The 25,055-nt window shown below is 41.8% G+C and overlaps 1 protein-coding gene and 1 long non-coding RNA gene across 5 annotated transcripts in view; one reads left to right on the plus strand and one right to left on the minus strand.

Moving 5' to 3' along the window:
- ELOVL2 (ELOVL fatty acid elongase 2) overlaps positions 1-10,232 on the minus strand; it is a 60,713-nt gene extending 50,481 nt beyond the window's left edge. Inside the window, exon 1 of one of the 2 annotated variants that reach the window (XM_017957559.3) lies at positions 10,069-10,166. Coding sequence is in view for 1 of the 2 variants with exons in the window: in XM_003897054.3 (XP_003897103.1) it covers positions 10,069-10,071 (3 nt within the window). In the remaining variant the exon portion in view is untranslated. Of the gene's footprint in view, positions 1-10,068 lie in introns of both variants that reach the window. The other variant, XM_003897054.3, reaches the window with a different exon arrangement.
- LOC103883461 overlaps positions 9,563-25,055 on the plus strand; it is a 36,203-nt gene continuing 20,710 nt past the window's right edge. The window contains exons 1-2 of one of the 3 annotated variants that reach the window (XR_001901540.3): positions 9,563-9,674; positions 13,734-13,821. This is a non-coding gene — a long non-coding RNA (uncharacterized LOC103883461). Of the gene's footprint in view, positions 9,675-10,450; positions 10,929-13,733; positions 13,822-25,055 lie in introns of those variants that run through there. The other 2 variants (XR_002521419.1, XR_645687.4) reach the window with 2 other exon arrangements.

Consider the following 25,055-nt stretch of genomic DNA (forward strand, 5'->3'; position numbering starts at 1 on the left):
CTGGGCGTGGTGGCTCATGCCTGTAATCCCAGCACTTTGGGAGGCCGAGGCAGGTGGATCACCTGAGGTCTGGATTTGAGACCAGCCTGGCCAACATGGTAAAACCCCATCTCTACTAAAAATACAAAAATTAGCCAGGCGTGGTGGCATACACCTGTAGTCCCAGCTACTAGGGAGGCTGAGGCAGGAGAATCACTCGAACTCAGGAGGCAGAGGTTGCAGTGAGCCGAGATTGCACCACTGTACTCCAGCCTGGGCGACAGAGTGAGACGCTGTCTAAATAAATAAATAAATAAATAAATAAATAAATAAATAAACAAACAAACAAAAAGCATTTACTATGGCTAAACGTGGTGGCTCAGGCCTGTAATCCCAGCACTTTGGGAGGCTGAGGCAGGCGGATCACTTGAGGTCTGAAGTTCAAAACCAACCTGGCCAACATGGTGAAATCCAGTCTCCATGAAAAATACAAAAATTAGCCGAGCATGGTGGCACGTGCCTGTAATCCCAGCTACTCTAGAGGCTGAGGCAGGAGAATCACTTGAATCTGGGAGGTGGAGGTTGCAGTGAGCTGAAATCACACCAGTGCACTCTAGCCTGGGTGACAACGCGAGACTCTGTCTCTAAATAAATAAATAAAATAATAATTAAAAGCACTTACTGGACACCTAATCTGTGCTGGAGTCTGTAAAAACACAGACTTGTCCATAAATTGCTCAAAGTATAGTGTTCCGTAATTAGATTTGTGTTGCTACCTTCGGAGGCCTTCACCCAGTTATTTCTCCTGAACGGGCTGTTCTGTTCTGCCTATATTCCTTCCTTCCCCATATACCAAAATCCAACCCGTTCATGAAGCATACACACAACGATTTTGATAGAGAGTGTTCCCATTCATTTGGGCCCCTAGAGCATAAGATTTCAAATTTGTGTGCACTTGATTGTTGGTATACAGATTCCTAGGCCCCTCCTCAGAGATTCTCATTCTGTAGGTCCGACTTCACCTAGCCTAAGAATGTGCATTTAAATATATCTGTCAGATTCCTAGGTCCATGCTCTTTCTATCCATCCTTTCACACCATCGGTTTCATCATTTTCTGCTCTCACTGAATTGACTGCTGAGTACTGTGGTATCACACAGACACAGTCTCGATCTCAACTTTATTCATCCCGGTGATGTTAGCTCTTTAGTTACCAGCCACCGCTTGGTCCTGAACACATTCTTGACATGATAAAGAATAAAAGTTACCTATGCTGTAGGGTCTAGATTTTTTTTGTCATAATATTACTAGTCACATTATTAGACGAAGGCTTTCTATTGGATGGAACGGCACATGGACACGGAGGCACATTTACTGGACTGAGCGGTCCAAACACTGCTGACTTGTGAAGTATGCTTGCACTGGAAGAGACAAAGGAATCTCTTTTTGTACTACAGATTTCGTGAAGCAGGGGCTGTCTTTTATATTTAAATTGATAGTGCTTACACCCTGCCTCTAATTGAGCGGTACTGAGCACGTGCTGAATGAATGAACAATGAGTGTATCTAATCAAAAAACGACTGAGGCAATGTATTTGCATGTCTCCTTGAGAACAATTTTAAATAATATGTATTCAATGCAGAGAGCACATTTCTTTCCTTCAAAAGGAGAACAAATGTGAAGTATTAATTCCAAAGTTTACACTAAGGACTTAAGACTGTTATAGACATATGTTCTGTCTTACAGGCACAAAGTACTGATGAGATAAGTGTTACGAAATGTATTAAAATAGGGTGTTTCTGCTTACTTTTAAAATTGTAAACAGAAAATGATACTTTTAAAATGGTAAACAGAAAATGATTTCTGAGATAGTAAACCTAATTTACAAAAGGAATGTGGTAGCATTTTAGTAGCAGTGGCAGGACTTTAAAGGGTTTGATGTCATAACCCTGCTATTTTTTAACAGAGAAACATGGCTTCCAGAACATAGTGAAGTCAGTGTGGTTGCTTTGTATTTATGAGTTTGATGCAGACTTCAAGCAGTAAATCTCAAAATGACTTGTGATGTATGCCATTTTTTTTAGGAGTCTGAACACAGAAAAGGCCAAAGGAAAGAGGGCATTCTCTTCCTTACAAAGGAATAACAATTCCGCGGTCTCCAGAGATTGAGATGTGAAATAGCCCACATGTACCATTTCGACTGTGTTACCCCAGAGGAAAGCACAGCCAAATGAGTATTTTTCTGACATCCCAAAGCACACTCTTCAGCATAAATTCACCACTGACATTAGAACAGTCATCAAATCTGCATTTCCAAAAGTCAAGGAAGCTACAGATCCAAGAGAATGTCTTCCCTGTAACAATTTCAGGAAAGCTTCTAGAATGGGAGCGGAGAGGATTAAGGTATTGGCTTCCTCTTTGTCCCAGCGTGCCTTGGAGAACCCTCTGCATAGACCTTCCAGAGACAAAATAGAACATCAGTTGCTCAGAACTGAATTTTCATGAAAATTGAAAATAGCCTAATTTTACTTTTGCCTTATGGACATATTCTGTTTCCTTCTTTCAAGTCATGAGTTAATTATTTTTTTCTTTTTTTTTTTTTTTTTTTTTTGAGGAGGGAGAGAGATGGAGAGAAGGGGAGAGAGAAAGAGGTGGGAAGAGGGGAGAGAGATGGGGAGAGAGAGACAGAGGAGGCAGGGAGGGAGAGACAGAGGAGGCAGAGAGGGAGAGAGGCAGAGAGGGAAAGAGACAGGCAGAGAAGGAGAGAGGCAGAGAGGGAGAGAGGGAGAGACGGAGAGAGACAGAGGAGGCAGAGAGGGACGGCATGAGTTAATTTTTAATCTAACTCCTCAGTGTAATGGTCAATAAGCTCTTTGACCCTGCCAAAGAAAAAAAGGCTCCTCCACATTGTCATGTCTGTTAAACTCCAAGATCTCATTAACCAAATTCTGCTTAGTCACGTGGAAAATTCAACAGATTTAAATCTTTAAAGTATTGGAAATAAAACCAAATAGTAAATACTCATATATGATATCAAAATTTTTGTGTAAAGCTACTGTTGTTCTGATTAATGTTTGAATACTACACTCGTTCTACTAAAAAGAAAAAAAGTGATGGCCTTACTTCTCTTGCAAATTGCTATATTACTACCATAAGGGAGCACGGTACCAGCCACGTGCTCAGTACTGCTCATTTACAGGTAGTGAGCCCTCAAGTCACTTAGGCCAGTCAATGTTCTTCCATGTCTGTGTACCATTTTATCCAAAAGAAAGATCTGTTCCCCTTAAATTATATTAGTCAGTAGATTAAGTTTGGTAAGTACATATGGATGTTGTTCACAATCACCTCCATTTCAAATTAATACTTTCCTTTGCATGTTCCATTTTCTGTATATATGAAATGAAACTTAAGACTTTACATATTTAATATGTTTGTATATATGCAATATAGTGTATACATCCATATATACACATAATAGTGTATATATCGATATATACACATAATAGTGTATATATGCAATATATGTATATATCCATATCTATCCACCCATCCCTGTAATTTATGGAAAAGAAATTACATGGGGAAGTCACTCTGATTTTTCCATTTTCATCTATAATAATGGGGAAAAGTACTACTGCCTTTCTCAAAGGCTAAGGCTATATGGAATAGCAGAAGAGGTGGTTATTTGGAATGAGAAGATTTAGAGCTGGTTTTGCTACCTCTAGTATGTGACCTTGAGCAAATCATTTATCTTCTCTGAAACTGTAAAGTAGGTATACTGCTACAGGACTTGCCTCTCAAAAGTTTTTGTGTGAGGCTTCAGAAAGAGTTAATGTGGATTAAAATGCATTGAAAAACATTCAACTCATTAATAAATGTAAAATAATATTATTATACAGTACTTGAAGCATATTTCAGTTATGCTAACTAAAGGTCACACATATATGTAAAGTAAAAATAATTATTCAGCATGATGAGTGCCTGTAGTCCCAGCTACTCAGGAGACTGACGCAGGAGAATCACTTGAACCCTGGAGGCAGAGGTTGCAGTGAGCCAAGATCATGCTACTGCACTCCAGCCTGGCGACGGAGCAAGACTCCAGCTCAAAAATAAATAAATAAATAAATAAATAATAAAATTATTCAGCAAATCCATATATCATAACTTTGTTTATATTACTATTAAGATAATCATTTTTAATTTCAGCAAGAACTTAATGCTATATAGATTTATGTAAGAACATAATCTATAAATTATGTCAAATATAATTATAGAAATACATACACATTTTAATTTCATTAAAAACTTATGATGAAATATGGATTTCATTATTTAAAAATGACATAACCTGGCCCTTTCCACAAATATGACTATGAAGTGTAAATATGCTGTAGGAATACATATTATCATTTACTAAAAGGTTACACAGGCAGATGTGTATTGATGAAGCAGCTATATTACTGAAACATGCCCAAACTGAATTGTGATAATTAAATAATTTTAAATGTATCAAGAGAGATTAATGATTAAATGGTTCCAAGTGCTATGTAAATTACCAAACTGCTAGGTTTAAGTGCTGTGGAAAAAAAATAAAGCAGTGTAAGAGGATCAGGTGTGGTACGTATCCAACTGTGTGTGTGGATATGGTGTGTGATATATGGTAAGGCAGGTTCCAGTTTTAGTAGAGTGGTTAGGGTAGGTCTAATCATGAAAGTATTACGCAGACAGACATAAAGCTCTCTGGGGGAAAGATGTACACAGCCAAAGGACAGCCAACGTAAAGGTGCTGAGGCCCCATTTGATTCTAACAAAACAATCTTGTGAGAGAGATAATACACCATTTAGCAGGTGAGTAAACAATGTCTCAAGGCATGAGTAAACAATGTCTCAAGGCAACTTAAGCAAGGGAATGGAGCTAGTAAATAATAAAGCTAGAGCTGGAATCCAGGTTTCTTGACTCTTCGTCCAGTGCCTTTCTTTTGTTTTCTCCCTCTGTTCACCAGGCACAGAGCAAGGTGCCCTGTTTCTTAGAAAGCACCGTATAAACATCCAGTTTCATTGCTACTGTGGTGGTGGTGGTGATTGTGATCATTAATCAGTTCCACGATATTTCTTTGTTAGTATATTTTAATTTATGCATCACAGTTGTACATATTTCCAGGGTACATGTGATGTTTTGGTCCATGTATAAAATGTAATAATCAAGTTAGGGTAACTGGAATATCTATCACTTCAAACATTTATCTTTTCTTATGTTAGAAATATTACAATTCTCATCTAGCTATTTTGAAACATACAACAAATTGTCATATAATTTCTCTACTGTGCTACAGACTACTAGAATCTATTCCTTCTGATATTTCCTGAAAGGAAAATAAAACTCAAAGAATGATTTCATCTTCCCTTCCCATAGCTTATTTTTCTCCTTTATCTGTGCTTCTTTTCTTGAATGGATCATTTTACTATCAGACTATCAGTGAAAGTAATTATACTTCTCTGGATATTTGACAAAGGAAAGGTATTAAGGGTAGAAATAACCTATAAAATAGAAACCATTTCTGACAACATGAAATAGTGCTGAGGAAAGAATGGAGAGAATGTGGAGCCCAGTGATTCAGCGAGAGATACACATTTTCCAAGAGACAGGAAGTAAGAAAGTTAAAACAAAGAGTCTACAAAAGAGGAAATCTGTAGAAAAGGCAAAAATGGTAGAAAGGGGGCTCAAGGGGTGGAGGAAAGAGATTTTGAAATATTTTCAAGTAAAAATATGAGAATATTAGACAACAAACAATATAAAAGAAAAAAGAGAATAAGAATCAGATTTCAGACACAGTAGACTGAAGAGCTGGTGGAATTACTAACAGCAAAAGGGAACAGAGAAGAGAGTCTGAAAGACGAGTAGCTTTCTTTTTGTAATGCTGGGTTTAAGGTGGCAGTGAGGTTCTCACTAGTGGAAAGAGTGTTAAGAGCTTTAAGAGGTAAACTTGGAAGTTGTGTACAATCTAGAGCTGTTTGTCGAATACGGTAGCCTCTAACCACAGGTGAACACTGAGCAACTGAAATATGGCTAGCCTGAACTGAGATGTGCTCTAAGCATAAAATACACATTAGATTTTGAAAATTTTCTATGAAAAAAAAAAGAATGTAAGAATATTGTTCTGTATTGATTACATGTTGAAATATTTGCATGGATTGGGTTAAATAACATTATTAAAACTAATTTCACTTGTCTCTGTACTTTTTAAATGTGATTAGTAGAAAATTGAAAATTACATATGCAGCTTATATTTCTATTGGACAGCAATATTAGTTATATATTAACATCACAAAAGGGACAGAGACATCATTCTGAAGTGTCTCAACTAAACATAGATATGGGAGAAAAAAGAACACACATCATTATAATAGTTAATATTTACTAAGCACGCCAAGCACTATGCTAGACACATAAAGAGCACTATCTTATTTGTTCCTTCCAAAAACCTTATTAAATATTATCATCTTTTACAGGATAAAACACTGAGGCCCAAGGTCATACAGTTAAATGCAGGTGTCAGGATTCAAGTCCATCAATGACGCCAGATCTCAGGTTCTAAACTGTCACATAAATTTCAGAACAAGTTATGCTCTCCAATTATTAAATGGTTAGATTTTAAATGTCATATTTAAATTAACTATTTATTAGAATGGTTCATTGTCAAAGTCAGTTATGTCCCACTTCAATTAAGAAGAAAGGCTACAAATCTGTAACTTTAGAATTATGACGAGCTACTGATGCTGGCATATTTTCTCCACATTGGGCCATTAAAGAAGTTTCTGGTGCAACTTCTTTCCGTTTATCAGTGTCTACTCCCAGAAATGCAAACCTGTCAAGTTAGATGGTAGATATCCAACTGTCCAACTGAGATGATCATCCACCCAACCCTGAATAGCAGGGCCCTGTTTTCTGAACATAACTAGATACATAATATCTACTTGACACATTTTCAACATTCTCTTTCAGACCACGAAGGCACCTGAATCTCCCAAACTGACTAAAACGTTTTGAAGGAAGCTAGATTAAATGGAACCCTTGTTGAAGAACCAAAAATTAGGCTTACCCAACTGGATACTTTAAAAGTGGATTTTGTACTCCTTGAAAATGCTATACGTTTGATCCCAGCACTTTGGGAGGCCGAGACGGGTGGATCACGAGGTCAGGAGATCGAGACCATACTGGCTAATATGGTGAAACCCCGTCTCTACTAAAAAATACAAAAAACTAGCCGGGCGAGGTGGCGGGCACCTGTAGTCCCAGTTACTCGGGAGGCTGAGGCGGGAGAATGGCGTGAACCCAGGAGGCGGAGCTTGCAGTGAGCTGAGATCTGGCCACTGCACTCCAGCCTGGGCGACAGAGCGAGACTCCGTCTCAAAAAAAAAAAAAAAAAGAGAAAAAAGCTGGATACTTTGGAATCCTAGGAATCCTAACAGTAAACTCTCCTACAAATATAAAGTGAAGTCAACAAGGTATCTTTCATTTATCTTTGGTTGGTTCATTGGTTTTAATTTCAAAGACAAACTTATCTTTCTTTCCTTTGTACCTTTAATTTCTACTACCTACCTGGGAAAGATGGTAACCACAGAAGAGCTGAACTTGTATAGTCATAGCTATAATTACATAATTTTCAAAAACTTACTCATGTAAATGTTATTAAACAATTTATTTCCAATTAATATCTCCAGACTAATTTTTTAAAAACCACTGCCATAAATCCCCATTATAGAAATAGAAAAACAAAAGGAAATTTGGAAGAAAAATATTTATTTTGGAATAGTAAGACTAACTGGCAGAGATATCTTACAAGACAGTTCACATTGGACATGTATTCAAAAGGGTGACTTTCTGAAGTGACCCACTAATTTCCTTATCAATTCAACCCCCTAACTTTACTACTCCCTGCCTATTTTTTTTTTTTTTTTTTAAGTAATATGATTTCAGCCCGGCACAGTGGCTCACGCCTTGTAATTCCAGCACTTTGGGAAACCGAGGTGGGTGTTGATCACTTGAGGTCAGGAGTTCAAGACCAGCCTGGACAACATGGTGAAACTCTGTCTCTACCAAAAATACACAGATTGGTCTGGTGTGGTGACCTGCGCCTGTAATCCCAGCTACTCAGGAGGCTGAGGCACAAGAATCACTTGAGCCCAGGAGGTGGTGGTTGCAGTGAGCCGAGATTGCACCAGCACACCAGCCTGGGAGACAGAGTGAGACCCTGCCACAAACAAGAAAGAAAAAAAAGTAATACAATTTGGATTTGGGTATTAAAAAAAAATTCCTCTGAAGACCCAAAGTTTCTGAGAAATACTTATCTAAACAGGAAGCATCACACTTGGGCAGGATAAAGCTTTCAAGAGCTTGCCCTTGATTTTAGCTCTTTTGGGTTAACGTTCCCATGACTTTTCTATACAGCTAAAGAGATTTCCTTGGACTTGTTTCCTTACTCACTACAATTCCTAACTACACTTTAGGACAAAGCTTCAGAGCCCAAAGGAAAGAGCCAGTTGTCCCTAAAAATGCTTTGTCCACTCTGATGCCAAGGAGCGAAGAGCATGAAGTGACAGACCACGCACAAGAGACAGCCACCTAGACTCGTCGTTGAAGGCTGCCAAAATCGGGTCTCTCCTGTCGGGGAGTATCTCCCTCCTCCCAAACTTCACTTGAGACTGTCATCATTACAAATGTCAACTGTATAATCTTTGCAGTTGCTCCCCACTTGTGCATTAGCATAAAGCAGCTGCTTTATTGGGTTAATTCAAAAGAGTTACCAAGTACCTACTGTGCGCCTGGCACTGCTGTAGGTACTGAAAATATAACAGTGAACAAAATGACAAAAATCTCTGTCTTCCTGAAACTTATATTCTGGTAGAGACCACGTTCAAGAAACAAGCTAAAGAAACAAAATATGCAGTACGCTAACTAATACATGCTCAAGAGACGACAAATGAAGCAGGCGAGGGGAATATACACAGTGGTGGGCGGGGTAGGAAAGGTTGGAATTTTAAGATTAAGTGGTCACACATAATCAGGCAGATGGTATGTGCCTAAAAGGGTAGCCAGAGCAAAATCAGATGGAGTGGGGAAGAGAAAGGAAGTGAGCTTATTTTAACAAGCCCTGAAGTGGAGAGAAAACCCTACGGGAAGGGGGAGAGGCAAAGAGTGAATAGGGACCACTGAAGACAAACGCGGATTTCACATTTTGCCTAAACACCAGTCTTTTGAGGATGGCACAACAGATGTTCTCCCTTTGTAACCAAAGAACCAGGCTCTGCTGCTAAAACTGTCAGGCAGTCCATCGGACACGGGTGAACACACACACACAGCTTACTGCCGAGGAGAAAGAAGCGTTACTAATCCAGAGTGGAGGACTGGCCGAGGAAACCCGGCAGAGAGAGGAGTTGTCGGAAACAACACACCAGAAGCCCCTCCAAGCCCAAACACTGATAGAAACCCAGCCCCCTCCCAAGCCAATCTGCAAATGCAGGAGGAACCCACGAGCGCGCAGACACACCCCCGGGGTGCAGGCGCGGTGCAGGGAGGAGAGGGGCAGGAGCTTGACCGTTAGGGCCCAAACTCCAGAACTCCCGAGGCAGGGTGGGTGCCGCGCGCGGGAAACGCCGTTCTCCGCTCCAGGCGCCGGCGGGCGGCGGCGAGAGCAGGTTCGGGGGGCCGGAGGGTGGGCTGCGCGCGGGAATGGCCGCCGCGAAGGAGTAGCGGCTTCTTCGGACATCCCGGGCACCCGGCCCCGTGCATGCAACAAGGGGCTGGGCGCGAGCGGGCGCCTCGAGGTGCCGGGGCGGGACCGGGGAGCGGGGACCGAGGCAAAGTTCCCGAGACCCGCGGGCCTCGGGCCGACCCGCGCGCCCCCGGCCCAAACGCTCAGCGCCCGCTCCCCAGGCCCGCGCGGACCCGGCCCCTCCGAGGGCAGCGGGTTCCAGCGGCGAACCTGCAGCGCCCGCGCCGCCGCCCGCTTGGCCCTTTCCCGCCCGGTGCGTGGGTCAAGGAGAGAAAGAAAGAGCGGCGGCGGCGGTAGCGGCGCGCGGCCCCACTCACCATGATCCGCAGCGGCTGCGGCGCGGCGACCCGGGCGGGCGGCGATGCGCTGTCCAGGGTAGCCGGGTCCCTCTGCCCGGCGCTATCTCGGCGCCCGCGCCGGTTACCCCCACCCACACCCACGCCCGGCGCGCGCACGCCCGCCCGCGCCTCCCCGCCCCCTCGGGCTCGCGCCGCCGCCGCGCGGCGCTCCGAGCCTCGGGGCCGTTTCGTCCCCGCCCCCTCTCCCACAGGGACCTCGCCTGCCGCCGCGCCACGAGGGCGCGCGGGGGAGGGGCGCAGGGCAAGGGAGGCGGCGCCCCCCTCCGGTGCGGCCTCGCGCGCCCCCTCCTGGGAGACCGATCTCGCCCTCGCGTTGGCGGCGTCCCCTGCCGGCCGGGCGGCGATTTGCAGGCCCAGCCGGCGCCGGTTTCACGCGGCGGCTCAACGTTCGCGGAGCCCCACGAGTACCCACCCGCTGGTCACATCGGCGGCCGCTGCCGCGGGGAGAAGCAGTAGCGTGTAGGGCGGGCACGCTGGTCCTGCTTCCAGTTGGGCTTCGGTGGGTTTGAAGCACACATTAGGGGGAAATGGCTCTGTTCGTGCAGGTTTGCGGAGTCAGGATTCCTTAGGTTTAGGGGGTGGGGTGGGTTTCTCTGGGGGTGCGGTGGGAAGCGGATCAGTTCGGATAACGGCCCTGAGCAGGAGGCTCTGTCGCCCTCCCGGCCTGACGCGGGGCTTCCAGCAGACACCGCCGATGGTGAGCGCACCCTCTTCACTGTGAACAGAACGGTGGCCTCCTAGAGCCTGCGCTTCTAGTTACTTTATTTTTGTGTGTGGCCCAAGTGGAAGACGTCGGACAAATTGGACTTGCCTGAGAAGTACATGAACTTTCCTCCATTTCACCCTTAAGCATGGGAAGTTGGCGGGCGTGGTGGCTCCCTCCTGTAATCCCAGCATTTTGGGAGGCTGAGGCAGGAGGATCACTTGAGGTCGGGAGTTCGGGACTAGCCTGGGAAACACGGCGAAACCTCACCTCTTAAATAAAAAATACAAAAATTCACTGGGTGTGGTGGCCCACGCCTGTGATCCTAGCCACTCGGGAGGCTGAGGTGGAGGATCGCTTGAGCCCACAAGGTCAAGGCTGCAGTGAGCCGAGATCGCACCACGGCATTCCAGCCTGGGCGACAGAATGACACCCTGTCTCAAAAAAAAGTGGACTTGTGAGGCTCATGTGGTAAACATGTTTATTGGGGTTGAGAACAGCCCGTGTGGCTGTGCACGGAGGTACCTGTACCATACACTTAGCATCCCACACCTGGGGCGGGCGCCCTTGCAGAGTTTTGTGCAGTAACAGAGTGAGTACTAAATCTTAACCGTCCTACAATCACCTAATATGTAGTTTCCTAATAGAGAGTTTTTCTTCCTAATATAGAATTTCCGTAGCTGAAGTGGTAAAATTAGGCACATACTTGTTTATAAAAGGCGGATGATTTTATGACCATAAACAGGTAGGTTAACCTAGTCTGATAAAAATCTCAGGAGGCAGCTCTACCACATACTGGGTATGTGGCATTGGGTTGGTTACCTAAACCCTCTGTGCTCCAGTTTCCTGATCTACAAATTTGGGATAAAATAGCACTTAACATTATATGTAGCTGTTAGGGTTAAATTAATATGGGTAAAACTCTAGAAAAATATCTGGTACAAAAAGTACTAGTTATTGATTTGTTATCAATTTGATGCATTTGAAAATCAGAAAGTGACATTCTATTGAATGCTGGCAAATTTTTATAAAAAGTGTGGCCCAAATCAAAGATACAATTTGATTTCAGCTTCACTTACTTTGTTCACTCAGCAAAGATTTCAGTGCCTACTATGTGCTAGGCATTTTGGTAACAGCTAGGTTTACAGTGAAGAAAAACACAGTCCCTGCTGTTAGGAGGTTTTAGAACCTGTGATGATCTATATTATGGATATTGAGAGACTTGAAGGAAATTCACACAAATAGTCTCCAAATATTGTTTTTCCTTGGAATGATTTTCTTCTTTCTGTTTTACGTGTTCTTTCTTCTATTTTACACGTTATGTTTAAAAGCTATAAAAGTAGCTTCCACGTCTTGTGGATATTGAATGATTAAAAACTCTGGACCTAAATTTCACTGTATCACTAATCTGATGCAGTAGAATGTGAATTCTTAATCTAGATAGATAGTGATTTTTAGACATTATTGTGTATAAGTAGCACCAGAGGGTTTAATACAATACAGGGATGGCTGAGATCCATCAAGATGACCTCAGGTACTGACCAAGAATATGAATTTTTTTTTTTTGGTTTTGCTTTGGGTTTAATATTTGCTATCAGTTTCACATTGCGGGAGTATCTACTTCATTCTAGAGGCATCTCTGACCCTGCATAAAGTATAATGGAGTCTGTATGGGTCTTGAAGTGGTGAAACCTCCATTTCCAAGGAATATGAATTTTGAACAAGCACCACAAATGATACTAGTGCAGCCAGGCAGTCCATGGATGATATTTTGAGAAACGAATTCCATTATCCATTCAGGGAAAGCTTATCCATTCAGGGAAAGCTTTAGTCTAGTTTTCTAACAACAAGAAGGGGAAAAAATTTTTTAAGTGACAACGGACATCCAAGAACCCTGCTGCTGTTGCTCACAAAAATTGTATCATTGATGTCATCTAAACCTTGCAAAGCACACCAGGTAAACATGGGGAAGGAATTCTTAAACTTTGAATTATCCCCATACTTTCACATTACCATTTAGCCTGATAATCATTATTTTACCTTTATTCTCTAAAAACACGTCAACCCATAAGGCCAGAAAGAGATCTAAAAAGTCATCTATATCTTATCTGTTTCTTAAAATATTATTTTATGGCTTTCCCTATCACTACACCAAAGGAACAAATGAGACAGCAAATGCCAGAGGGTCTTTTTCCCCACCAATCTTTTATTAAATAGAAAAAGGAAGTGGTGGCCAGGCGTGGTGGCTCACGCCTGTAATCCCAGCACTTTGGGAGGCCGAGGCAGGTGGATCACAAGGTCAGGAGTTTGAGACCAGCCTGGCCAACATGGTGAAACCCCATCTCTACTAAAAATACAAAAATTAGCTGGGCGTGGTGGCGGGCACCTATGATCCCAGCTACTCAGGAGGCTGAGGCAAGAGAATTGTTTGAATCCAGGAGGGGAGGTTGCAGTGAGCCAAAATAGTTCCATTGCACTCCAGCCTGGGCGACAGGGCAAGACTCCATCTCAAAAATAAATAAATTAATTAATTTTTTAAAAAGGAAGTGATTCTACCCGTATAAACACAGGACTGGAAACGTACCTTAACCAGATATAACTGGGAAAGGGTCTTAACTGGGTATAACATAAATTCCCATTTATTTATCAATGAAAAATTTAACATGCCATCACTTATATGATTTTATAATATTTACTTTCATTGTTCTCTTGTATGGATTATACAAAAGGTGGAATCTGTTTCTTAGCTGTATGGCAAGCCCATATTGAGCATGTGTACAATAACATAGACTAATTGTGTGTTAGGTACTTACATGGATGTGGTACTATATAAAGTGATGATTAGCATAATCTAAGAATCTTAAACCTAAAAATAGAGATCTGACTGATACTCTTTCTCTCCCTCTGTCACATATCTTAGATTTTACACGTGAAGAAAGTATGTCTCAGAGGAGTTAGAGAAGACCAATTAATAGACAGTGCTAAAGCCTGGATCTCCTGAATCCTGGGTGAGTATTCTCATTGTCTCTACTGCCTCTCCAATGCTAGCCTGCCAGCCCTCATCAAAATTATGAAGTAGGCAAGCTTTGTTTTGGGGGGAGTTTAATCTCGTTTTAGTGTGGTTCTCTTCTGAAGCATCCCTTCTTTTGATATACCTAGCATCTTTGTGTTTTATCTTGAGAAAAATACTCACTCACAATGTATTTTGACTTTAAATCAATCTACTACATTTCTTCAAAGTATTTGTACTTTTAGGGTAGTAGTAGAAACAGAGTACGGAAATCATGTCCTTTCCTTGGCCATGTGCTCTGCTTTGTGTAAAGAAAGCTCTGCACCTATATGAGTTTAGAAATGAAAAATAATAAGATAAAGAGTAAAGAGTAAGCCCAAGTGAAGGCACATTGACAAAACTGAGTTCCCTCCATCAAATTTTGTGCAGCTTTCACTCAATATGTTAGGACTAAGGATTTATGCCAAAGAAATATATGTGTATATTGGTCATTTGATTGGATGTAGTAACAAGGAGACAATCATAACCTTGTATCAATCCAGATTTAAAATAAAGTTTATGTTAATTCATTTGAAAATATTATGCTGAGTACTATATTCTAGTATAACGTTCTAGAGCAGAGGTTGGCAAACTACAGCTGCAGGACAAATCCAGTCAGTTGCCTGCTTTTGTAAATAAAATTTGTATTAGAATACCGCCATGCCCATACGTTTACATATTGTCTGTGGGTGCTCTCATGTTAGGACAGCAGAGTTGTGACACAACTGTATGGTCTGCAAGTCCCCAGATATCTACTATTTGACCCTTTACAAAAAAAAAAGTGCCAATTTCTGTAGGACTTGGATGATATTAATATGACCTGGAACAATATAGATAACTTCCCATGTTTTATGAAGCTTGTATTTCAACGAGAGGAAGAAGACAATAAACAAGTCTAGGTAGAGAAGTATCATGAAGAAACAGTATGATGATAGAGTGACTTGAGGGTAGCACTTTATTTTTCTAAGTTTTTGCTTTTTAAATTTTTTATGTATTTTAATTTTTATGTATTTAATGCATACAAGTGCAGATTTCTTTTTTAATTATTATTATTTTTATTTTACTTTAAGTTCTGGGATACATGTGCAGAATGTGCAGGTTTGTTAATAGGCATACGTGTGCCATGGTGATTTGCTGCCCCTTCAACCCATCGTCTAGGTTTTAAGCCCTGCATGCATTAGGTATTTGTTCTAATGTTCTCCCTCCCATCACCCCCCAACCCCAACAGATTTCGGTGTGTGATTTCTTATATGCATATTTGCATATTGGTGAAGTCTGGGCTTTTAGTGTACCCATCACTAACTAGTGAGTATACTACCCAATAGGTAATTTTTCAACCCTCCTACCCCTTCTACCCTCCTACTCTCCCACCCTCTGACCTGTTAAAGTCTCCAGTGCCATCCACATTGCTGCAAATCACATGGTTTCATTCTCTATGACTGACTGGTATTCCAGGGTGTGTGTATGTATGTGTGTGTATGTGTATACATTTTCTTAATCTAGTCCTCCACTGATGGACACTTAGGTTGAATCCCATATCTTTGCTATTGTGAATAGTGCTGTGATGAACATACAAGTGCACGTATCTTTTTGATATAATTATTTTTTTCCCTTTGGGTATATACCCGGTAGTGGGATCGAGGGATCAAATAGTAGTTCTATTTTTAGTCCTTTGAGAAATCTCCATACTGTTTTCCATAAAGGCTATACTAATTTACATTCCCACCAACAATGTATAAGCATTTCCTTTTCTCTACATCTTTGCCAATCTGTTGTTTTTTGACTTTTTAGTAATGGCCATTCTGACTGGTGTAAGATGATATCTCATTGTGGTTTTAAAATGCATTTCTCTGATGATTAGTGATGTTGGGCATTTTTTTATGTTTGGTGGCCACTCATATGTCTTCCTTTGAAAAATGTTGGCCGGGCACGGTGGCTCATGCCTGTGATCCCAGTACTTTGGGAGGCCGAGGCAGGCGGATCACGAGGTCAGGAGTTCGAGACCAGTCTGGCCAACATAGTGAAACCCTGTCTCTACTGAAAATACAAAAAATTAGCCGGGTGTGGTGGTGTGCGCCTGTAATCCCAGCTACTCGGGAGGCTGAGGCAAGAAAATCGCATGAAAGTGGGAGGCAAAGGTTGCAGTGAGCCAAGATCGCACCATTGCACTCCAGCCCGTGTGACACTGTGAGACTCCATCTCAAAAAAAGAATAAAGTCTGTTCATATTTTCTGTCCATTTTAAAATGGGATTATTTGTGTGTTTTTTGAGCTATTTGAGTTCCTTATAGATTCTATATATTTGCCCTTTGTCAGATGCATAGTTTGCAAATATTTTTTCCTATTCTGTAGGTTGTCTGTTTAATCTGTTGGTTATTTCTTTTGCTGTGCAGAAGCCTTTTAGTTTAATTTAGTCCCATTTGTCTATTTTTTGTTTTTGTTGTGTTTGCTTTTGAAGACTTGGTCATAAATTGTTTGCCTAGGCCAGTGTCTTTTAAAAGAGGTTTTTTCCCAGGTTTTCTTGTAGGATTTTTGTAGTTTCAGGTCTTACACTTAGGTCTTTAATCCATCTTGAGTTAATTTTTGTACATGGTGAGAGGTAGGAGTCCAGTTTCATTCTCCGGCATATGGTTATCCAGTTTCTCCTGCACCATTTATTGAAGTAGGTGTCCTTTCCTTGGGAAGAACACTGTAAACAGGATGGTCAGGAAAGACCCCTAAGCACATAATATCTAAATTGAGATACCAGTGATGAAAATAAGCCAGCCATGAAGCCGTGAGAAGATGTACGGGAAATCCTTCCTGGAGAAGATAACAAATGGAAACACTTTGAGACAGAAAAATCAGGCTTCTTTGAGGAACAGGAAGGTAGCCAGTGTGTCTGGAAAGTGTGAATCATCAGGGATTGTAGTGAGGATGCAGGTCCATCATCCTCCTGACCAGATCCTATAGATGGAGATCCATGTGTTTGTTGACACCGTGGCCACTGGTCCCTGCTCTGTTGCTATGCCTTTGAGGACCTCAGTCCTAAGGAATCCAGGTCCTGGCAGAACATTTTCATGTGATGTTTACTAGTCAGCTGCATTTATCCTAGATTAAAAAATCTACTGGGGGCCATTACTTTGTACCTTTGTAGCCATTTGACTTTATCGTTCATCTTTTTGTGACGCTCACTTAACTGATCTTATTTACGCATTCTTGCACTTTACCGTTTTGTCTTTCATAGAAGCTATTTTACTTAAATTGTCTTTGTTAATTTCTTTAAAAATTTTTTTTTAAATGTATTCATGGCAACTAGCACAGGCATAAAGTGGGATAGTGTACTTCACAAGGAAGGCAGTCCCTCGGCATGGCCTGCGATAGCCATCCCAATCCATACCACAGAGTGGCTGTTCCTTTCCCAGGTGTACCCCTCCAAGATTAACCCCACACAGTAGTTCTCCAGTCTATTTTTGTTGCAAACCTACTCTACAGCAAACTTGAAGCCCAGAATTCAACTGAGGAAGGGGAGAAAATGCTGAGAAAAATCTGACCATTTAGGTCTCAAGGAGGGCACACTGCAGGGACTCCCCCTTTCCGTTCCCCATTGTAAGTGTGATTGTGTGAGTGTGGGTGTGGGGGGGTGGCAGTGTGAAGCCACACATCCTCTTCTGCTAGAATGAGAGTAATGTAAATAAGAGACTAGACGAGCAACTCACAATTAATCGTTTTGAAGGCTATGATTGTTTGGCCTGTAGTTGGGCTGATCTGTAACAAATGATTTTTACAACGTTATTGTAAATTTGGTTTTTTTTAAGAGATGAGATCTCCTTTTTTTTTTTTTGAGCTGGAGTCTTGCTGTGTTGCCCAGGCTGGAATGCAGTGGTGGAATCTCAGCTCACTGCAACCTCTGCCTCCCAGGTTCAAGTGATTCTCCTGCCTCAGCCTCCCAAATAGCTAGGATTACAGGCACATGCTACCATGCCGGGCTAATTTTTGTATTTTAGTAGAGACGGGATTTCACCATATTGGCCAGGCTGGTCTCAAACTCCTGACCTCAAGGGATCTCCCTGCCTTGGCCTCCCAAAGTGCTGGGATTACAGGCATGAGCCACCACACCTGGCCAAGATGGGATCTCCTTATGTTGCCCAGGCGGGGTCCCAAGCTCCTGGGCTCAAGGGATCCTCCTGACTCAGCCTCCTGAGGAGCCAGGATTACAAGTTCATGCTACTACAAATTATTTTCATTATTGTAAATTATTGATGATGTTATTGCGAATGTAGTTGGTGATAAAATTTACATGGATGCACAAAATTTAACAGACTCTTCCCTTGACTTTGCCTCACCTTAGACTGATTGGTCCTGCATTTTCTTTCTATTGTCATCAAGAACCTTCAATATGAAAACCCTATATGCCAACAAATAATCTACTTAAAAATTTTGTCAACTTCACCCTAAAGCAAGGAATTTAAATGTACTAAGAAGTCATCAGGTGGCCGGGCGCAGTAGCTCACGCCTGTAATCCCAGCACTTTGGGAGGCTGAGGCAGGTGGATCACCTGAGATCAGGTTTTAAGACCAGCCTGGCCAACATGGTGAAACCTTCTCTACTAAAAATACAAAAAAATTAGCTGGGCGTGGTGGTGGGCGCCTGTAATCCCAGCTACTCGGGAGGCTGAGGCACGAGAATTGCTTGAATCTGGGAGGTGGAGGTTGCAGTGAGCTGAGATCGCACCATCGCACTCCAGTCTGGGCGACAAGAGCAAAATTCCATCTCAAAAAAAAAAAAGAAGTCATCAGGCTAATAAAAATAGCTAGAAAATAGAGGCTTATTTAAACATAGCTAATGCATTATTATATTTGTCCTAATTGGTATTAAATGAGAATACAAAATAAGAACAGTCTCAATGTAGTTAACATTTTATCTGTCCAGTAAATTGGTCCATTAACCTTGTAGAAGAAATAGAGATGACGAGTCTCAGTGATAGTCAAGAGTGCAGGTCTCAATTGTGTACCTTGTTACAACCTGAACAAGTTCTTCAGTGTCTAGGAAACAGAGACTAAAGCAGGGTGTCCAATCTTTTGACTTCCCTGGACCACATTGGTCTTGGGCCATACATAAAATATACTAACACTAATGATAGCTGATGAGCTGAAAAAAAAAAAATCACAAAATAATCCCATAATGTTTTAGAAAAGTTTACATTCAAAACCATCCTGAGCTGCATGCAGCCCATGGGTCATGGGTTGAACAAGCTTTGATTAAAGGCATCCTATAATTAGTGCAGAAGTCATAGCAGGTAGCCTCAGCTTATAACTTCATCATTCTGTAAGCTCAGATGTGACATTTACAGGTAGCTATTGGGTATCCAATAGAAGCCCAAAATTATGCTAGGTAACTTACAACAGTAGCTCATTTAATCTTCACAATAGTCCTGTGACTAGCCCCGTTGTAGAGGTGAGGGACCTGAGGTTCAGAGACATTCAGTAATGTACACAGGGTCACATGGTTAGGCAGGTGGAAAGTAGGAGAGCCAAGATTCAACCTGAGGCCTGTTGGACTGTTTCCAGGACACCATGCTATTTTGAATAATCCTGTCTTTAAGAATCCTTATAGACTTATCAGAGAAATTCACTTTCTTCAGGTCATTTATTCACTTTTTGAGGGTCAGTCACTTCTATGACATGGGTCCACCATGACTCTAGGAGAGCTTCACAGCATTGGTAGAAGAGTAGGGTTGAAGCAAAATGTTATGCTCATTAAGGTTGTCATAGTGGCTTAAAGACAGCCTTCAGAGATCTGTAGGTTAATTTTGCAGTTACGGTGAAAGGGAAATTCTTCTGCATTATTTGCTGAAGGGGTGAAAATACAAGAGTATGTCGCCGGTCTTCCTTCAGCTATTAGTATTAATGTCTAAAAGAGCAGATAAGGTGTGAGCCTTCCAGTGATTTTATTTATTTTTCTTAATTATAGAACATTTCAAACATATGCAAAAGAAGACAGAATAATAATGAATAATGAATCCCAATGCATTCATCATCTATCTTCTGTTTTTTGTTTTTTTTTTTTTTGAGATGGAGTCTCGCTCAGTCGCCCAGGCTGGAGTGCATTGGCGCGATCTTGGCTCACTGCAAGTTCCGCCTCCCGGGTTCACGCCCTTCTCCTGCCTTAGCCTCCCAAGTAGCTGGGACTACAGGCGCCCGCCGCCACGCCCGGCTAATTTTTTGTATTTTTGGTAGAGACGGGGTTTCACTGTGTTAGCCAGGATGGTCTCGATCTCCTGACCTCGTGATCCGCCTGCCTCGGCCTCCCAAAGTGCTGGGATTACAGGCCTAAGCCACCGCGCCCGGCCCATCATCTATCTTAAAACACTCATGACCCATCTTGCTTTATCTATATCCTACCTATTTTCCCTCCATCTTTTACTTTGAAGCAAACCTCAGATATAATAATTTATCTGTAAATAATTTAGTATGTATCTCTAAAGACAAGGATTTTTTAAAAAAACACAATCACAATACCATTATAATACCTTAAAAATCAGATTTCTTAATATCTTTAGAGACAGTAAGTGTAGGCCAGGTGCAGTGGCTCATGCCAGTAATCCCAGCACTTTGGGAGGCTGAGTCGGGTGGATCACCTGAGGTCAGGAGTTCGAGACCAGCCTAACATGGGGAAATCCTGTCTCTACTATAAATACAAAAATTAAACGGGCGTGGTAGCAGGCACCTGTAATCCCAGCTACTCAGGAGGCTGAGACAGGAGAATTGCTTGAACCCGGGAGGCAGAGGTTGCAGTGAGCCAAGATGGCACGACTGCACTCCAACCTGGGCGACAGAGCAAGACTCCATCTCAAAACAAAAATAAAATAAAATAAGTATACAACTCTCCAACTAGGTTTATATCTTTCTTTTTAACATTGCAGTTGCTTGATGTGTCTTTTAAGTCTCCTTTAATGTCTACATCTGTTCATCTCTTTTTCTCGTAATTTGTTTGCACCGTAGATTTTCCAATAGTCTGGATTTTGTTGATGGCATCCCTGCAATGGGAATTCCATAGCTTAACAAGTGCTGTGCATTGTGCATGTTTGTAAATTGGTAACTGGCTCTAGAGGTTTGATCAGATTCAGGTGAGAATTTTTTTGGCAAAAATACTTCATACCTGTGTGGTGTGCTTTTGTATCAGGAAGCACAAAACATCTGATTATCCACTCTTTCTATGATGTTTAGGCATGCTCAATACTACATCCAGTGATTCATTAGGGGCTGAAAAACTGTGGTATTCTAGCTCTACATTCCTTTTTCATTCATTAGCTAGAATACTTTACAGAAAAATATCCCTCATATACTCTTTGATTACCTAAGGAGTATAGTTTGTGTAGGAAAGACAGGATAAGTGCCAATTATAAAAAAGAAGAGCTGGTTCATTAAACAATCTAAAAATGCAGAGAGCGAGTTCAAAATTTAGATATAAGATAGGCGAAGAATAAACAGCATTTAGAAATACTCGTGCTAACTGCCAAGATCAATAATGCCACGTTAACTGTTGTTGCCCAACTTGTTTTTTCATCACTTATGTTCTACCTGAAAATAGAGTGGCTCTTTCAAAGAATTCGTTTTATTTATATAAGCTCTGAAAAGGAAAAAATTAACAGAAGGCTTTAACATGATTGATCCTTTTCAAGGGGATAGGTCAGAGTTCAGGAGAGGGAGTCATGAAGAATTTGTCTAAAATCTTGTTTGGTGACCTCATTGAACTAATTGGATGGAAAAGTACATGTTTCAGTAATCTTGGGAGAAAATATAGTCTATGTCCAATCTCTAACTAATTCTGTTACAGGTAAATTTATAATTAATTCTATCAGTACTTCAGCTTAGTTCGGTATTTTACTTATAATGTTAATTTTGACTGCCTTTTTAGTTTCTGTCACACAGTAGATATTTGGTAAATATTTGAGACAAACTGGCCTTTTGTTGTTTACCCCATGCCACCTGGATTTCTATGACATTCTAAAGAGAATTTTATCCGATTCAAAGCTCTTTGAAAAGTATATTATTTTATTAGATAATGGAAATATAGTCCCTGATTAAATGCCAATTTAATAATATATTTATATAAACAATATTGTGAAACAAATGTGGTCATTACCATTTTGAGACCTGCACCATGCTAGTATTGTAAGATGTTTGCAGGCTGGGTGCGGTGACTCACATCTGTAATCCCAACACTTTGGGAGGCCAAGGCAGGCAGATCACCTGAGGTCAGGAGTTTGAGACCAGCCTGGCCAACATGGTGAAACCCCATCTCTACTAAAAATACAAAAATTGGTAGGCGTGGTGGCACGCACCTGTAATCCCAGCTACTTGGAAGGCTGAGGTACGAGAATCGCTTGAACCCAGGAGGTGGAGGTTGTGGCGAATCAGGATCTCGCCACTGTACTCAAGCCTGGGCGACAGAGTAAGACTCCATCTCAAAAAACAAACAAACAACAACAACAAAAAAAGATGTTTGCAAGAAACTTTGGACACACAGTTCTAGCTATCACAGAGATACAACACATATATAAAACACATTTAAATAACACAAAAATAATAACAACAATCACATTTGTTAAGCACGGTGGCTGCTTTGGACCTTGTATTTTGTAGGTCCTAATATTTTCTCCATGTTTCTGATAGTGACACTGAACATGGTACTAGCAGTGAAGAAACTGCTGCCTGACCAGTACCCACAGGGTCTGTTGAATTCCAGTAATAGCGACAATTCAGTGAGCTGGGAATTAGTGTCCAGGAAACTTACATATGTCGGAGCCTAAAATAAAGTTAGCTAGTAAGAGTGGGGCCAAGTATTACCAATGAAAGCATATTTAGCTTATTTGCATTTTCTCTATTTTTTGTCCCTAAAAGGACACACACTTCAATTCATATGTACCTATCCTGATCATTCTTCCTGTAGTGAAATTGAATGAAGCTTGGTGATACTTCCAGTTGAGTTTGTGCTCACCTGCTCTTTTATGTTAATATCTGCAGCTTTAAAAGGCAATGCACCAAGCTGGGTGCAGTGGCTCATGCCTGTAATCCCAGCTATTCAGGAGGGTGCCTGTAATCCCAGCTATTCAGGAGGGTGTGAGGCAGTGGGGGACCAGGAGGTGGCTTGAGCCCAGGAGTTCGAGGCTGTTGTGAGGTGTGATTGTGCCACTGCCCTCCAGCCTGGGCACTAGAACAAGGCCCTCACTCTAAAAATGAATCAATTAATTATAGTAAAATAAAAGGCAACTCACCAACAGCTAGACATCATGGTGCAACAATTTATAGTCCATCATTTCCAGTGAGCTGAAGTCACTAAATTCCTGAATTTGGATGCATAGACCTGATTAAAGACCTCACATTTGGAGGATGGCCTCTTTTACCATACAACTTTGGACTCACCCTGCTCCCGCAACTCTCATCCTGCCTCCAGCCTCTAGCAAGTATTACATAGCTTTGGATCTTGCTAGTGCATAGCTTTGGACCTAGCTGGTAGTTACACATAGTTTTCTCATCCAGACAAATAGACTATCAACCAGACTGTATCTTGGAACTTTAGCATGCTCTCTCATAACAGTACTCAGAACATGCTTATAAATGCAAAGATCTGACCACTTCTGAATTTCTTTAACACTTTATTATTTATTTATTTATTTATTTGAGACACAATCTCGCCCTGTTGCCCAGGCTGGAGGGCAATGGCAAGATCTCGGCTCACTGCAACCTCCCTCTCCTAGGTTCAAGCAATTTTTCTGTCTCAGCCTCCCAAGTAGCTGAAATTACAGGTGCCTGCCACCACGCCCAGCTAATTTTTAGTATTTATTTATTTATTTTTGAGATGGAGTCTTGCTCTGTCACCCAGGCTGGAGTGCAGTGGCCTGATCTCGGCTCACTGCAAGCTCCGCCTCCTGGATTCACGCCATTCTCCTGCCTCAGCCTCCCAAGTAGCTGGGACTACAGGCACCCGCCACCATGCCCAGCTGATTTTTTTGTGTTTTTAGTAGAAACGGGGTTTCCCTGTGTTAGCCAAAATGGTCTCAGTCTCCTGACCTCGTGATCCGCCCACCTCGGCCTCCCAAAGTGCTGGGATTACAGGCGTGAGCCACCGTGCCCGGCCTTTTAGTATTTTTAGTAGAGATGGAGTTTCACCATGTTGGCCAGGATGTTCTTGAACTTCTGACCTCAGGTGATCCACCCATCTCGACCTCCCAAAGTGCTGGGATTACAGGTGTGAGTCACTGTGCCCAGCCAACAAACACTTTAAAGCAAACTGATAGCCTTTGGAACTGGCTGGGGAACAGGTCAATACCCTTTATTACACTTTAGGAAAAAGAAGAAATAAATAAATGGAACGAAAACCCAATCCATGTTCTAATGAGACTGTTCAAGATTCTTACTCTGCCAGAAGATAGGCTGAAAATTAAAATTTAAAATATGACACAATAGAGACCAAGAACATAATCTCAAAGGGCTCTAAATATCATCAATCTTCAAGAAAAATAAATGTAAGAGCAAATTTTTTTTTTTTTTCCGAGACGGAGTTTCGCTGTGTCGCCCGGGCTGGAGTGCAGTGGTGCGATCTCGGCTCACGCCATTCTCCTGCCTCAGCCTCCGGAATAGCAGGGACTGACTGCAGGTACCCGCCATCACGCCCAGCTAATTTTTTTGTATTTTTAGTAGAGATGGGGTTTCACCGCGTTAGCCAGGATGGTCTGGATCTCCTGACTCGTGATCCATCCACCTTGGCCTCCCAAAGTGCTGGGATTACAAACGTGAGCCACCACGTCCGGCTAAGAGCAACTTTTAATGCTTAACTTTCTACAAACTCAATGCTACCTCCTGAGTAGCTGGAATTACGGGCATGAGCCACTGCACCCAACTTAGTGCTGACAAAGAGAATCAAGGAAATTAACTCTTAGCCTTGAAACAAACTAGAAACTCATTCTGTAGCCAAGATGTAGTATTTGAGTAATAATCTCAGACACATTTCCTTATTAAGGTCATTAATAGATATCCATCTATACTCTATTTGTCTCTTAGTATTATCTTGACCTTACTGATACTGAGTATCCACCAAAAGTCTGAGAGAGGAATTTTTTAATGGGGACTTGGCATTTTTGTAATCTTATCTACACAGGCTAAAACCATCCCTGCGTTAAGCCATGTCTTCAGAAAGCTTAGGACAGGGA

Source organism: Papio anubis, chromosome 6 (assembly GCF_008728515.1).
Source record: "Papio anubis isolate 15944 chromosome 6, Panubis1.0, whole genome shotgun sequence".
Lineage (NCBI taxonomy): Eukaryota > Metazoa > Chordata > Mammalia > Primates > Cercopithecidae > Papio > Papio anubis.